The sequence below is a fragment of the Haliotis cracherodii genome, unplaced genomic scaffold, assembly GCF_022045235.1.
Source record: "Haliotis cracherodii isolate W230 unplaced genomic scaffold, xgHalCrac1.p SCAF_1, whole genome shotgun sequence".
NCBI classification, from domain to species: Eukaryota; Metazoa; Mollusca; class Gastropoda; order Lepetellida; family Haliotidae; genus Haliotis; species Haliotis cracherodii.
Genome location: NW_027266264.1, coordinates 5,679,117 through 5,697,023, shown reverse-complemented (window position 1 = coordinate 5,697,023; position 17,907 = coordinate 5,679,117). Strand labels below are relative to the sequence as shown.

Here is a 17,907-nt window from a genome sequence, read left to right as displayed (position 1 = left end):
CTATCGATGTTCATAAACGTTTAAGTTATTTTTGTTGTTGAAGCTCCTGTGTTTTGATGTTGCTAATTCGAGCAAAAAGTCAGATTCATATGCATACACAAAGCAAAGTTGGTGTCGTTGGGATGCCCACTTCATGCCTAAATGTCCAATCCCCAAATTTCAGATGATATTTGCTTTAATTTTTGGTTCTTTTCTGGGATTGCAAAATCCATAAATTATTAATTTCCACTCAAATCCCTCCTCGACAGAAAAAAAGAGTAAGGTTAATGTTTAAGACGAGAATTTGTTGATTCATTTGCTGAAGCCAGCATTAAATTTATCTCATTTGCACGGATAAGGATGGACCCTTAGAATCCAATATGAAAGAGGTATTGACATGTCTCAAGGTTTCAAGGTAAATTCAAAGGTTGATAGTACTGTTACAATTCATCAGTAACTATCAGTAGTTAATTAGAAGGAAAGATATTGTGGTTTTAATGTGGAGGTACGTTACCCTTATATATATAGGTAATGTACCTCCGTATTAAATATATATATATATATATATATATATATATATATATATATATATATATAACCACGCCAAATTGAACAGAAAGTCTTAAGTCGAGAGCGTTAAATCTACAGGTAAACTTGCTCGGCATTGAAGACACAGTATCGTTTGTCATTTCTATGAAAAAGCTCGAACTCTTTGGTGGTAGAAAAAGTTAAGCTCGAACTCTTTGGTGGTAGAAAAAGTTAAGCTCAAACTCTTTGGTGGTAGAAAAAGTTAAGCTTGAACTCTTTGGTGGTAGAAAAAGTTAAGCTCGAACTCTTTGGTGGTAGAAAAAGTTAAGCTCGAACTCTTTGGTGGTAGAAAAAGTTAAGCTCAAACTCTTTGGTGGTAGAAAAAGTTAAGCTCAAACTCTTTGGTGGTAGAAAAAGTTAAGCTCAAACTCTTTGGTGGTAGAAAAAGTTAAGCTCGAACTCTTTGGTGGTAGAAAAAGTTAAGCTCAAACTCTTTGGTGGTAGAAAAAGTTAAGCTCGAACTCTTTGGTGGTAGAAAAAGTTAAGCTCAAACTCTTTGGTGGTAGAAAAAGTTAAGCTCGAACTCTTTGGTGGTAGAAAAAGTTAAGCTCGAACTCTTTGGTGGTAGAAAAAGTTAAGCTCAAACTCTTTGGTGGTAGAAAAAGTTAAGCTTGAACTCTTTGGTGGTAGAAAAAGTTAAGCTCGAACTCTTTGGTGGTAGAAAAAGTTAAGCTCGAACTCTTTGGTGGTAGAAAAAGTTAAGCTCAAACTCTTTGGTGGTAGAAAAAGTTAAGCTCAAACTCTTTGGTGGTAGAAAAAGTTAAGCTCGAACTCTTTGGTGGTAGAAAAAGTTAAGCTCAAACTCTTTGGTGGTAGAAAAAGTTAAGCTCGAACTCTTTGGTGGTAGAAAAAGTTAAGCTCAAACTCTTTGGTGGTAGAAAAAGTTAAGCTCGAACTCTTTGGTGGTAGAAAAAGTTAAGCTCAAACTCTTTGGTGGTAGAAAAAGTTAAGCTCGAACTCTTTGGTGGTAGAAAAAGTTAAGCTCGAACTCTTTGGTGGTAGAAAAAGTTAAGCTCGAACTCTTTGGTGGTAGAAAAAGTTAAGCTCAAACTCTTTGGTGGTAGAAAAAGTTAAGCTCAAACTCTTTGGTGGTAGAAAAAGTTAAGCTCAAACTCTTTGGTGGTAGAAAAAGTTAAGCTCGAACTCTTTGGTGGTAGAAAAGGTTAAGCTCGAACTCTTTGGTGGTAGAAAAAGTTAAGCTCGAACTCTTTGGTGGTAGAAAAAGTTAAGCTCGAACTCTTTGGTGGTAGAAAAAGTTAAGCTCGAACTCTTTGGTGGTAGAAAAAGTTAAGCTCAAACTCTTTGGTGGTAGAAAAAGTTAAGCTCGAACTCTTTGGTGGTAGAAAAAGTTAAGCTCGAACTCTTTGGTGGTAGAAAAAGTTAAGCTCGAACTCTTTGGTGGTAGAAAAAGTTAAGCTCGAACTCTTTGGTGGTAGCTGAGTGTAGCGTCAAGGGTTGAGTCCAATGACCAATGATAATGAGTAGGTTGTCTTTCTGACTTGAGGAAACATCGATAATAGCCATTAAGCAAAGTTTGGTGACATATGCTCAAACAACGTAAGTATATAAATGAGACGTTCAAAATGTGTAGCACGGCAACATCGTAGGCCAAGTTGACTTGGCCACGCAAGAGAAAATCAAACAAACCTGGCAATGGTTAGTTCCCCACCTGACTATTATGACGCAGAAAATATTACTTCACTGTCGGCTATATTTAAAAGAGCCAAGCTCTCTGTGGTTCCTAAAATACACTCTCTTGGTCGATTCATGTAGTGTTTTCTGCCCAACATGTATTGCCACTGTGACGCTTACCTTAAATGTTCTTGCACAATGAACTTTTCTATGAATATAGGCTTAAGAGGGGATGCGGACGTCAAATCGGCTGGTTTTATCAGAGGTAGTTATTGTGCTTTGGTATCTCTGATTAACCAATTAGATTCGAGTAATTTCCACATTGATGGTAGAATAAGAATGACAAACACTTTTGTATTGTTTAATCGAAGATATGGACTTAAGACATATTAGATAACTCAATCTAAAGCTGAGCGATGTTTCAGTCTTTATTTCGTCCCCTTTTGCAAGGCCTTGCACTCTTGCAGCTGTGTGAAAAGTACAAGCTACAATGGATGAAAATAGAAGGGCATTTCTAAATTTCATTTTTTTGTGGCAACAAGAAAAGCAAGACACAGATAGAATCTTCTCGCCATTGAGACGAGGAACGTTTGTCTAAACATTCACCAATAGTATAACGTAATGTAAAATGCAAGGCAATAGTTATAATGCCAGCAGACTTAAAACGACAAATGTTTTCTTCATGTTTAACATACTCGTAAGTTTCTTGAGAGGCGAATGCCACAAGCGTGGTAGGATAAAGCGCAAACAGGATGGTTTGGCATGTTATTGGCAGCGAAAACCTACAACAGAGACGGTTAATTTCGCGGTTAGAAAATGTGATTGAGTTTCAGATGCCTTTGGCGCACTAGAGCTTGTACTTTCTGGTCATCCTGGGAGTTGTCACATGCGCGTGCAAAAGATTCCTGAAGGTGAACTAGTCCCTGGCTGCCTGCAGACAGCTGTTATAAACTGAGTAGAAAGGTTTATATGAACGAAATGTAGTGATTAGACGAACACTTTCAAGACCAGATGTGCTGTGTTGAAACTCCTCTTTCCTCCCCTTGTCGTTGCATTGATAATTTAATAAGAGGCAGTGTAACACTGTTTACTGCTAGGTGTTAGCTTCGTTATTAGATAACATGTTTACGTTGATAAAAGCGTCACTGACGTACATTCGACAGACAGTAGGGAAGTGTTTTGTTCTTCTTGATAACGGACGCTAAGAAATGTGCAGACACATGATTATATTTAACTCAAGGTTTTTCATGTTGTACAAAACATAATATTAATATACAGCAATGAATTCATAAATATTAATGATCAAAACCAAGAATGTACGAACAACGTACTTTATAGTTTTTCCAAGTATAATTGACTAAAAGTATGTTTCACTGAACGTCCGAAATAGAATGTCCATTTTCGTTTCACTCTTGAGGTCATGCCTGAGTGATTAGTTCTCAATTAGCGTTGTCCGCGTTGTTATAACGATAGTTAATTAATAATCGATCGTATTGTCGCGCTTTACATCACTTCCTGTAATGAATTATGCATAATCAATATGCATACGCCAATTTGGGTCAAGTGGGTTCTTTTCTAAATAATTACGAATGGAGGTGGGGGTAATGCCACATAAATAAAACGTATTATTAAAACAGTGAATGGCACAAGAAAGTATACCAAGTTTTTATTATGTAATTGAAAATTGAAAGAACTGTTGTTAAATTTGATTATTTCTATTTGACAGTAACTCATGACAATCAATATAACCATAGAGAAGTATACTTTGAGTGCTGACCGAGCGCCAGGAATTTCATGTTTTGGATATAATATTACCAACTTAATACATTTTCATCTGAAAATCAAACATATGATGAAATGAACTGAGAGGTGTAGTTTTCTTTGCTCTCAGTATATCCTTGACAATCCACCTTGACAACCCGCAGCAAACCCTGAATTTGATCCAGCAATGAAATATCGTGCTTAGATTTGATTAGTCAACAGCCAACGGGGGGCGTAGATAACAGCGGTTTTCGCAATAATATAGAGTCCTCGATAAAGTCCGGGTATAAAATAATCCTCTCTTGTTTTGTCTTTGCCACCGTGCGCAGGTGTTTACTATAACCATGTTAGCTGATTTTTGCCACCTCATGATTATGGACATGTCTACGGACAGTTATGGACGATATGCAAATTTCAATTGGAGACATAAGTAAACAAGTTATTTGAACTTCATTCAAATTCTATCTTTAACGTACTACAAATGTGCTCTTTAAAGTCATCATTGCACAAGAAACTAGCTTCTAATTTGATGGGGAAACACCCTCTATGTGCAGTCATAATATTTCAAATCTGTAGCTTACTATTCATATGGAACAGGTACGAGTTTGTATAATCTCGGCTGGATTTTGTATGGAGACTAAATATTTGTTCAGCTTTATCTGCTAAAGCAGATATTTTTTCTTAAAGCTATTAGCCTAATTCTTTAAAGCAACGTGCAATAATGTTGTATTTTTGTTTCTTTGTTTCCAAACAGTCTGAAGAAGAATAATAGTTTTTCAAGCAGTTCATGGGACGATTTATTTTCTTCCATATAATAAACCCCTTCGGTTTATAACATATAACAAGCCGGTGTTGTAATAGATAAAATTCAATCATTCACTATGCTCTTACCTGAGGCACGCTGAATAAGGCACTGAATATCCATGCGAGGAGAATCATCACTCTTACTCTGACGGTTGCCCCGTTCCTTCTCATAGGATCCAGGATGGCCACACACCTGTCAAGGCCTATAGCCACAGTTATATAGGTGGAGAGGTAGAGCCCAAACACCTGCATGTATTTAACAAACTTGCACATCACATTACCCGCATACCATTGAACAGTTGCTGCCCAAACAGCCTCCCCCGCGATGCAGAAAAACGTCACAAATAAATCCGCTATCGCAAGGTTCACTATTAATGTATTGATTGTTGACTTTCGTCGTCTCATTCGGTACATCTGAATCAATGTGGCCACATTTCCGACGAGGGACATGACAAACATAGCCCAATACACAATTGTCTTTGTCATGCTGACTTCGTCAAAAGTCGGCGCTGTTGCCACTGTTGTCATGATGAGTTGGGTAATGTTGTCACTTCCGGGATCTGTACTTCCGTTGTCACGGAGGACTCGGGTCGTCATGGCGGCCATGTTGACTTCGTGCTGGAGCAGATATAGATATGACGCATTTACGCCGTCCATCGCCCCATTGTTGTCTGCGGAAGCGGGGTCCTCGTTCATCCTGACATTTGGGTTATCTTCCCCTTGATCCCAGGACACCTGAAGGAAACATATTGTTGTATTATCATGATAGTTGTCAGCATATATAAGGAAACAAGACATGTATTAATTTTGGTCAAAAGTGAGGAGACATGGAATGATGCACAAATTTGGTATAGGTTGGACGACATTTGGGTTTTAGTCTTGTTCAAGATTATTGCAATTATAAAACGGCTAGCATGCATGTGTGTGACGGGCTACTGGTAAATGGCCAGACTTTCCGGTTTTATGGTGCTACCCACTGATATACCAAATGATACCTGACTCAAACATAAAATACCCAGAGACGGCCAGTCCCTGCTTGTCCCCTTAGTGCTGAGAGTAAAGCAGGGTTATAACGTGTTTTCTACAGTGGTATCGAATTACTGACCCTCCACTACCTGGACTGACCATTGAACAAATTTGAAATATATCCTCTGACAGATATTGAAAGCTTATCAAGTAATGGTTACAGATGTTTCGCATTAGACATACAATTTTTTAGTTCTAGTTCGTGAAACCAATGATCATCATGAATACCTAATATACCCATATTACGGATATATTGTATCAAGTATACGTTTAAATACTTCAAATTACATTAGGATATATCTAGATCCTACAATTTCGCACGCGTCGAACGTTAAGGTGGTCATACCATCATCAGCATACCATTATATATCATTATCATCATTAAACAAATAAATAAATAATAAAATGTAACAAAGGTCCCTTTGAATCAAAGTCCCATGATTAATAGCATTTAAGGTCATCTTTGAAACATCAGGTCCTAAAGAATCAAAGAAAAATAAACGAGTTTCACTGAATCGATCAGAATCGCAAGAAAACAAAAGAGAATCATCGTTTGAAACATATTCCGACACTAATGAACATTACAGTAATGGCATCATGGAATGGATATGCTCGACAAACAGTTCAATGAATCATTTAAGAAGAAACAGTATTTTTACTTTGAAAGACTGCTTTCCCTTGGCCTCATCAATAGTCTTTTCAGTGAGGCAGATGTACGAATCTAACTGAGGACCGGTTTTGAAATTGAATCCATCTGAGTAAAACATACACTCTTCAAAAAAAGAAAGGCACATATAGATTTTTAGTAAATGTATTGTACCTAATAAAGTCGATATATTTAATTTTATTTCATAGATACAAAAATGACATTTTGGAGCTCGATAGTCATATATTGTTTGTCGTTGTACAATGGCACTGAAAACTGGTCATTGTCATGTCACATGAGGCAACAAGGTTGCACAGAACTCTGTATCTCGTGTGACCGCCCCGGGCAGCAATCACGGCTCTGCATCTCCTCGGCACACTGGATAAGTGTACGAATTCGACGACGATAAACACGTTGTCTTCCATCTCGCCGGTGAAGAAGAAATCGTGATTCATTGCAAAAGCACACTCCTCTCCAGTTTCTCAAATTCCAAGGCTGTAAGGTGTGGCACCAACGCATGGCCGCTGTCGATGTATCTGTTGCAAAACAGGGACGATAACTGGTCTTCTGGGTCGGATTCTTGCCTCGCGAAGATGGTTCCTGACAGTCTGGTCCGATATCCTCCTCAAACCAGGGATGCGTCCTGCAGTCTCCGTAGCTCTGGCATTGCGATGACGTAGGTGGAGCAGTCGAATGTAGCCATCCTGTGCAGGGGTGGTAACACTTGGTCGCCCGTGTTTTGGACGGTCTGCAGTGGAATTGAACTGTGTGTATCGGTCACAAAGACGGCAAATGGTGCTGTGGTTGACGTTGAAGTGGTGTGCAACAGAAGACTGCGATTCCCCTCTTTGGATACGTCCTATGGCGATGTTCCGATCGGCAGCGCTGAGTCTGGGCAATTTCGAACTTAAATAATGTTGACAATTGAATGACAAATTATTGGCATATGCTTGCCTTTTTATAGCCACTACCACGAGTTACGAATGCCATAACTTGCACGTGCATTTTGCTTAACTTTTGTTCTCCATGGATTTTTTAATAAGTATGAAAACAATGCCGTTTAAGACATTCCAAATCGACAATGGCTACATTTTGACGCACCGTTTGTCGAATATTAATATTTACAATAACATATATTCAATGTATATACCGGATTTTTTGTGTAGTCAGGTTCAATGAACTACATGCTACCTGCGCGTTTCGTTTTTGAAGAGTGTATTATACTCATTAGTCACAATGTCTTCAAACAATGTGTAAGTTATCCAACAAAGGTTTGTAGTATATTTCATTCATGACGAGATTTAGGAATAATACGGTCGGGGGCTGTAATAATAGCATGATCGATGTTGTTTCCTGCTCACGTAATGCTACGTATCATCTTGATATACGGCGTTTAAAGTAGCCTCAAACTTCAAACGCTCTGACACTCGCACACCACAAACTACACCGATACCATTTTGGCTACAGAGGAGATGGTTATCTTCGACAATCACTACCGGATTCAACGATCAAGAGACCCTTAATATGGAACACATTTATTGTGATTTATCAGTTTACTTCCTCAACAAAAAGATCCAAATACGCAAACGAAAACAGGAATCAATAGGCAATCAATTAAGCCAGTCTAAAATGATAAACAGCAGGCTACTAATGCAGTGGCTTGCAAATCTGCAACGACTTGATGTAAAATCTACACAGTTGACAAACTGACATTGCACTGGTAAGCTGCTTACAAAACTGCCTCCACGTCAGGGCTTTTCTGTACTAAATATATAACACAATGTTCCTAGGTTGTTTGATATTTCCTTGAAAGTTGGGATAGAATCGATGGACATTAACGTTAAAGGTTTATCATATAATATCACAAGCCCTACGCGGTTACCATACCACAAAAGGCCGCGGTTAAGACTTTAAAGAAACAATAATTGCTTCCCCATTTGGAAATCAATACAGCCATGATGTTTGACGTAAACATCTACATCTGCATGTTCATTAGAGCTACAGATTCCAAGCAGGTTTCAAAGTCAAAGGCAAAAACACATTACTGTGTCTTGCAGTGTAATTGAGGACGTTGATATTGCTATCCAATTTTACGAGAGACAAAAGCTTGAAAAAGAAATCTGATTGCAAAGTAACTCAATTCTATTAACTACGTGTATAGCGATGACGCATTTACATACTATTATTAGTCTTTTGTTTCTTTGATTTAAGAGACTACAGTTTCAACTTTTATATTGTACATTGATAATCTTCATTACATATCTTCTTATATACATCATCATGGCAAAATGGACAACAATACTCTTCTGAGTGAATCTATTGTGGTATTCACACCTGCGATGTTGAAATATGGGAGCAGTTAGCATAGCATTTGCAAAAAGGATGTTTCAGACATATGTAGAATATGACTACTAAATACTTTCATCACTGGAATAAATAACAAATGGATCAACCTCAGTATGTCAAATACATTTGCCATGCAGTGTGTTTCAATGCTGGTAAATGTGGACAAATGGACAGTTGTTTTAACACGGCTTTGAAGAGTATTAAGTTTTGACACAGCGTGTCAAGTCTCAGATATTTATCACTTTGGTGAAACTCACAAGCATGAGTTCGCTGACAAACCTAGACACACAATCAGGTCGAATCTTCGAGATTAGGAACTACGATCATGTTTCTGGCACGCATAATGTAAGGGACACAACTGTGCCCAGCTAATTGTGGTGCCTTTGACGACAGTGCCTACATGTGCCCACATGTGCCCCAACGTTTTCCATGTATAATATGCGTGTAATAAATTATGTATGTGCGAGCAAGCGTTGCTGCCACGTGTCTGCCGTTGCTTCATGCATGTACGCCGTGGCTACAGTTTTCAGATGGGGTGAGTGACTTGAGTCAACACTCCTCCAGGTCTACATGTAACATTATGCAATTCCATTCTCGGTTGGTGTACATTTTTGTTAAACGTAGTTTAATGTTACGTAATACGTCTCTCTTACATGAAAAAAGTTGCGTATCACAGTATAATAAGCTAATGAAAATGTACAAGAAGTACATTCAATTATCTTGGCTGGCTCTAAACGCGTTTTATTGAAACTCATCCGTAGACACCATGTAACACCAGGTCAATCGCAAAATCGAAATTGAGTATATTATGCATTTTGCTCACGGCTAAAACGGGTGTCCACGGGATCAAAATAACATAAAAGGCTCTTTTACAGAACACTCTATTTACCCATTATCTGGTGGTTAAGCCGCTGTGGCATACTAATGCTTTTCAGACGTCAAATATTACGAGACACGTGTGATATAACCTTTACGTCACTCACCCCGTAGCTAATTGCAATAATTGTTGACGCATGTAAGTTTAGCATCAGGTTTTGATCGCAAGATGTTTGCGAAAATGTGTCTGAAGTATTACCTTTATCAGCTTTCAAGAATTTCCCAAACGTGGATTCAAGTTCACACCATCCATGTTTTAATTCTGAACGAAATTTGTATCATTGATTCCCTCCAACCCAAATTCGAACCATTCTCACCTGTGATAGAATCTCACACTTACATCCCTTTGAACCGATGACGTATTTACCAGCCTCTACTGGCGAAAACATTAAAGGACCATGACATCAATCGTTTAAGTCCTATTTCTGATCGACAATCCGACCAATGTTGCGTGAAACATAAAATATAAGTAAGGTTGTCGGAATGATGTTGCGCACCGAAACAGTGCTGTTTGAGTCATAAATCGTCAGATGCAGTCACATGGATGTGCAGTTGTTATTTATCATGTACTAATGTTCTACGCATGAAAAGAACTCACAACTGCCCCGTTAGCTACGCCAAAATAGAATAAATATATGAAGAAAGAACATATACGGCCAAGGTTATGCAAAAACAGCAGGAATCACTCACGCCACCATTGGTTTCTTTTCAACTGTTCCTTTTTGTAATTTGAGACGCTTTCGGCTTCCATTCAGGTAAACCTGTAAACACTGTACAGGTGTACGTTTTTGAAACTGATGCCATTTAAACCACTTGCTGATGAAGCAACGCCCAGCGTGTCGTGAAAACCTAATATTGTTCTCTGGAGAGAAATACAACAGCTGTTCGGTCTACCTACGTCATCGTACGTCAGTTGATTTCAGGTAGATATTCCATGAGTTATTTAAAGCGGTGTTAAGAATAAATCTGAACAAACCCGATTCACTACAGACAACTTATTAATCAAATGGTGATAGTCTCATTTGTGCTGTTACGAATTCCGATGCAATCTCATTAACAGCTGAGTGAGATTTTCGAGGAACATCTCAGATAACTACAACGGCCTCCTTTCTGATAAGAGCTATATGTGAGAAAAAAACTATATTTATATATCAAACAACATATAACAATATTTTAATCATAAGTGAAATACTTTCGTGCCTGTGTTTAAACTTGTACAGGGGGTCCAGGTGATCGGAGTAACAACCTCCCAGTATTGTGTCCGGACGTGACTATTTGCACGGCGCTTCTGCATCATCGTTATGTACAACGTCGGCTTTTCGCCTGCGTGATTTTATCAGTCGTATACAAATTGTCTGCTTAGTGCCACACACTCAGCAAAGCAACTCTGAATTATCAAGGTCAGCACTCAAAGGGGGTATATGTGTTGCGTTTGGTTTTTCCCGTTTCTAAAGTAGTATCAACTGCGACTATCTGAACTGGAGTATAGTAGGTACAAAATATCGAACAGTACAGCAATGATTACCGGAAGAATTCATTCAAATCTCATATTAGAATCGGCATTTCAGGTATGTAGCCTATTCCGTATTTGGCCCCGAAACGACTTTTCGAAAATGATACATATTGACTTTCTCATGGCTACGGCTTTGTTTGGTTAAACCAAACAGTTGGTGATGTTAAACTCTTTTTGTAACAATATCGTGAACAATCTATAGATATGTTTTGTCAGGAATGGCATTCCACTCTAGAAAACAGTTCAAGGTGTGACTTGTACAGAACGTTTAAAAGTCTTATTCAACCAGAAAAATACTTATCTACATTAACATCAAGAACCCTTTGACGTCCATTATTCAATTTAGGCTCTCCATTGAAAAGTCGAAGAGGCTGTGCCCATTATGTCATTCTGCTACAGAAAGTGAAATTCATTTTACTTTTGTCTGTCCTTATTATTGTGACCTAAGAAGTAAGTTTATACAAGAACGCTATCTGTCAAATTATCTTGTACCTGCTTTTATTTCTCTTCTTTCCTTAAAAGATGCTGGGGGGGGGGGGGGGGGGGGGGGGCCTTGCATGCAATAAAAATCCTTGACTCCTGACTCTTGACTTGAAGAAATTACTATTTTTCAAAGTAAAAAAAGTCATGTAATGAATGCTTGTGTGGTGTATATGTTCATTCCAATAATCAAAAGTCGAATCTCATGTTCAAGAACTCTTCAAGTTTCAGCATTTATTTACGAGAGATTTGTGCCAAAAAAACACAGTGGACCACATTGGTAGCCCAATGATAAACGCAGTCCTTGAAATAAAATTTTACTGGACAAGATTGCACACACACAGTTTCATTTCCAAATTCCACTAACGGTATCGTATTTAAAAGGTATTCCGTTATGTTTCTTTAAAATTAATATTATAATTTGATATATTGGCATGAATATTGCTGGAAAAAATACCCACTTAAGACCAATGCGCGAGTTTAAAGCTGGTTTGACAAGCCCCTAATCAACAAACATAAAACTGGAGATTTGTCATGGTAAACTCAAATCGATGTTAGAGTCTTGTCATGCTTACAAGACTCTTATAATTAGGTAGATTTGTCTTCCTACAACAAAGCCGACTAATGCGACAACCCCAACAATATACCTAGTCAGACTTATCCAGGCTCTACTGGACATGTGGCTGTAATTGGTAAAGATGTCTACACACATATATGTTAACATCAAGGCAGCAATTACAGGCTTCGCTACGCACTGGTATATCAACGAACGCCTTTTGTAACTGCCAATTACCACACACATAGGTAACAAATGAACTGGGCTACCGTTGTTAAACCGTGACTACACCTCAATTCCAATAACACCACCTAGATACCGTTGAAGTTATATCTTGCATGTAACTTCAGTCTTTATGGATAAACTATATTAATGAGAAAAGCACTCAGACATGAATAAGCTATAATTTTCTATGTTTCCTAAATCAATTCTGATCGTAAGAATTACTAAGGTACAATGCCAAACACATCGCACCTGCTGAAAATAGGAACCTTAAAAGAATATTCATGAGCCAGCGCTATCCAATAATAGTGTTATTCTATTGATTCACAGGGTAATAAACATTTTAGATATTTATCGTTATGATATAACGGTAACTGATCAGACAAGACCAAATCTACTTGTCAAAATCAGGAGCCACACGTGTGATGGGACTATTTATTATTTTTATGTTCCGGATTCAGCCACACGCAGACAAAGTAACAGGACAAGATATATTGGCGTAGGTCCACCTTCATATAAACAGTTGGTGACGTTAGATCAACCCATTCACTGAGTGACCTTCTGAATGGCTGGAGCCGCGTGATTGCCGACTGGTACTACGCAATGGAGAAAACGAGCAGAGCGTATAGTAAAGTTTAACCAGTTCCAGTCTCCTGCAGCCTGTTCGTATAGGGACGGAACTGTTATGATAAGAACAGGATTGCACAGATTACATGGCAATCATTATATAAATTCAAGGGCGTGTGTGCAGATGACGCGATGGGACATAGGAACAGAGATATAACACAAGAATCATTTCAGATTCAGGATAAGCTTGACGGTATCGACGTTTCACAGGTGCCACAAACACATTTTACACCTCGACTTTGATCTCTATAACATTCATGTAATCAACATTGTGTATCGTATTGCTTACGGTAGACCAAAACAACTTGGCGTAATTGCTCTCCATGGATCAGTTTCGACTCCAGCCTGTCTCGCGATGTGTGACAGTGACGCCGAAAAAGGAAACATGTCCACGGACGCCCACACTGAAAACAGCCGTGAAGCAACACAACATTTCTAACTAATGTTAAACCACCCAGCCGCCATATTCCAAAGGGATACTGATGTGTATCTTGTTTGACACACGTGTTGTATTGTTAGAAGATTTATGCATAATCCATGTGTACATATGGCATGCTCCTAAAATATAACTATGATAAGTCAGTTTCTTCTTTTTCCGTTTCCTTGATACTGATAGTAAAACTGCAACCATCAATTTTACATCTTAACATGGAAGGCTGTTGGTTGGTGGGTTGGTTTGTTGTTTAACGCCGCACGCAGCAATATTCCAGCTATATGACGGCGGTCTGTAAATAATAGAGTCTGGACCAGACAATCCAGTGATTGATATCATGAGCATCGATCCACGCATTTGGGATCAATGACATGCATTAACCAAGTCAGCGAGCCTGACCATCCGACCCCGTCGCCTTTTACGGCAAGCATAGGTTGCTGAAGACCTATTCTACCCCGGATCTTCAGGGGGCTTAACATGAAAGGACCATAAGTTATTAGGTATCAGACAAATTCTTTGTACGTAATCGGTAAATACACGATACAGCGGCAATGTAAGATGCTGAGATAATAATACAAAGACATTTCATTGTGGTTCTATTCTTCAAACAAACCATCAGCAAACAATGTTTTTTGACAATATAATTAATGAATTTCTCCATCATGACCCAATGACAAGGCTGTTATTGATAATCAAAGAATATATATTTGGTACCGACCTCCAACATTCCTCTCAATCCATGGTGTTGGTGTCTCCAATGAAAATTTGTTTTACTTCAAATTGAGGGTTTATTGTATATCCATAATGTATAATTACGTATACGGATATGCAGGTGTATTCAAACATCATTAACAAGGAAACCGACATATGTTGTTTTCAAATATTTATTAATATGTTTCAGAAATAGATAGTGTTCATTGAATCCTGTGGTTAAGTGGAAAATAAAGTTGAATAAGAACGTCAGGATGTATACGCCTGTACCTCAGTGGTAGTTTATGATTAATGTGAAAGCAAAATATTCAAAAACCTACACAAATGCATCACTGTCAAACCACAATGACACATGTGTTCGTAAAGCCTTTTGGAGGGGCGGTCGGATAGCCTACTGGTTAAGCGTTCGCTCTTCACGCCGAAGACCAGGGTTCGATTCCCGACATGGGTACAATGTTTGAAGCTCATTTCTGGTGTCCCCCATCGTGATATTGCTGGAATATTGCTAAAAGTGGTATAAAACCATACTCACTCACTCACTCGTAAAACCTTTTGGAATGTCTAGCTCTAATAGTAGCTCATCGTCCACCGAGATGTTGACTTATGCTGACTTCTTCATTAACACACGTTAACTAACATCTGTTTGCAGTTTATCAGCGTTAGACTCACGCTATGAATGACAATAACCACTACCGGTTAGCAAGGAGCAAGGCATGAAGCATCGAAAATTAAATAATTGGATCTACTAACACTTCAAGCAGCACTGTTAAAATGTGTTACAGTTCACAAATACCGTATAGCAGCCCTGTGGCGGGGGAACGCAACGTGACTAACTATTAACGCAAAGATCGCACGTTCTGGATGATTGGCTGATCTCGGTGGACAGGTACAAAGCATTTACGTGTCTTGAGAACATGACTGGGAATTAGTCTATTGGTTGCTTCAACACACATCAATTACATCCGTCCGTAATTATCTTCAGTTCTGGCTCTCCTTATGCATCAAGGGGGCACGATAAGCTGGTTGGGAAAGACGCCGCAATGCAGCCAACAGACCTTCTTTCATATGATCCTTTATTTGTCAGCACCCAAGAGGGACCCGAAGTTGGCAAGACCATACTTATGCCACCAACTAAAGCCTCTTTGACTTACCCGACTTCAAACAATGCGCCATGTGATATATTGTTTGAACGTGAAATATTGTCAATCGTTGGTGTTTTATGCATCGAGAATGTCAACATGAGCCACACTTAAATACCCAGAATGATGTATTGTGACACCTCATACATAAACAAAGCAGCCTTGATTACGATAACGACACTGACTATGTCATAACAGTATTCATAATTAGTACAGTGTGTGGATAGCGTAAAAGAATAGTTATCAGTATTATCGTGGCATTAACTATGGGTTTTGGCAACATCGTTAACAAAATCAGGTCACATCCAGAAATAAACTGCAGTACGTTGAACGCGGAGAACGCATTCCTTTGAAAGACATGTCACTGACAACTTGTAAGCTCATCACAGGGTGTATCATGAGGATTTGCGTATACCCCGACAGAGATATTGTTCACAGATGTACGTGAACTTCCAAGGTGGTAAACACGAAACACAGTACTACTGTTACTATCAACAAACATGATTGACATGTAAGTTAGGTTTCTGCCTTCTGACAAGACATCCCTGTGTACATTTAAATGTATAATGGAATAAAACATTTGGTGCAAACCTGGTTAAATTAGTTTTTTTACACTCATGATAACTGGTTAAATATGTTACAGGACAACCGTGTTTGACATAGTGAAATCGAGGCTTACAATGTAAACGATAATAATTAAGTATAAATGAAATATTCTGGTTCCTGTCCCATCTCGGATAGTTTCAAATTGCGTGAAACAACATGTTCCATCTAATCGAACGGGGACATGATAATAGTCTTCCCTTTGGACATTAATAAATGTAATGTTGTAGATCAAAGGAGATAGATTTACTCAAAGGATACATAACAGACCACATCGCATGATTAAGTGCTGTCTTTGACGTGCCCATGATGTAGGTTCAGACACATATTTAGGTGGTATCATCACAAACTGACAGTGATTCATAAACACCTGCTGATGATATAGTCTGAATCGTACACTGGACTCCCAAGGTTTCTTATGTATATGGAAAGGGTTAGGCGGTCGTATTTTGCTTGCATGTGTGGACAATTTCTCTCATTTTTACCGGCATCCATCATCATGTCGTTTACCCTTGCATGTACACCTGGTGTCGTTACTGATTGTCAGTGATCCATTCATATAATTTTGCCTTTTACGATCAATGGTTTATGTTTCGCCGATAATCGTCGTTATTCGTTGTATCTGATATTTATTTTGTACTGATACGCCGCAGTTCGCTGTGTGCCCCTTAGGCACTCAAGAAACCTATGATTGTGGGTTCGAATCCCAGTTCCCCCCGATTATGTTCCGAGGTTTGTCAGCACCATACCCGTGCTCGTGGGTTTAACCAACGTGGTAAACGTCTGAGACCTGCACCACCTCGGGCAGTCCTCCCACATCAAACTGACACGCCGTGATATAACTAGAATATTGTTCAAACTGACGTTAAACCCAACTCAGTCACCCAGTAACACAGAACGTCTATAACCAAACGTCTACCTGAGCTGATTAAAAGCATTTTATTACAAATTAATTTTCTTAATGTTACAAGGAGCGAGTGAGTGATTTTGATTTAACATAGCTTTTATCAGTATTTCAGTTATATCACGCCGTGTTAGCTATAGCTTGCTATTGGAAGAACATTGATGTGATGCAGGTCGTTTTTCAATCATGTACCTCTCCTACCAAGGACAATAAGAAAGTAGCTAGCGTTTGATCTAACAATCAAATATCATGAACACAAATTAACTATTTAGTTTATTAAATACTTTCACGACCACATTGTGCTATTACATTGTTAAATGTAGCAAACTATCAAGCTATTCCGTTTTCTACTCTAGATCGTATTAAACAGGAATCATTTCAAAAGAAATCTAAGCATCACACAATAAGAGCAAAAATCAAAATTGCATGAATGAACTTTTAAATTAAATTTTCAATATTATCAAATACTGAGTTATCCCCGTTAACGTTATTTTTGTGGTCAATATTTAATCATGTATTAAAACTTTGAAGCACAAGAACTATAACCAGGATTTTACAATTATCTCTGGCAGACACAGTCCGCTTCCATAGTTCACAACTCTTGTAATCTCATCACTTGATCATTAAACACACATAGCTGCCGATCACCCCGACTTTACGGTTAAGGGCCTTTGTTCTTAACCCTTAATGTGTCCTTCAATACCCTTAACTACGACCTTTGATCGAATGTCAAAAGAATCAATAGTAGGTAGAAATGTTTCGGAAGCTTTTGCCAGCAACCCCAAGGCATTTCAAAGCAAAAATACTGGCACAAACAGTGTTAGAGAAGGAACAAATTTAAACCTAAAAAATCGCGGAACATTTTATTGCCTGTACTTTTATTATATTCTTTTCGTATATGGACCTTAAAACTCACGTATTGAAGGTTTTTATGTCCATGCTGATATGACTTCTCCAGGATAATATCAAATAATGCGCTCTGAAGCTTGTGTTACGAATGTGTCCTGGTCTGATGATTTTGAATTGTGAAGTTAAAGTTCAGGTAAACTAAACTAAAGGTA

General features: G+C 38.4%; 1 protein-coding gene across 3 annotated transcripts in view; it reads right to left on the bottom strand.

The window, feature by feature from the left end:
* Positions 1-17,907, bottom strand: part of LOC139471714 (gonadotropin-releasing hormone receptor-like) — a 90,358-nt gene that overhangs the window by 51,793 nt on the left and 20,658 nt on the right. For all 3 annotated transcript variants that reach the window (XM_071254202.1, XM_071254194.1, XM_071254209.1), the window contains one exon: positions 4,852-5,499. In XM_071254202.1, the coding sequence (XP_071110303.1) occupies positions 4,852-5,460 (609 nt within the window). In that variant the 5' untranslated portion in view covers positions 5,461-5,499. The remainder of the gene's footprint in view (positions 1-4,851; positions 5,500-17,907) is intronic.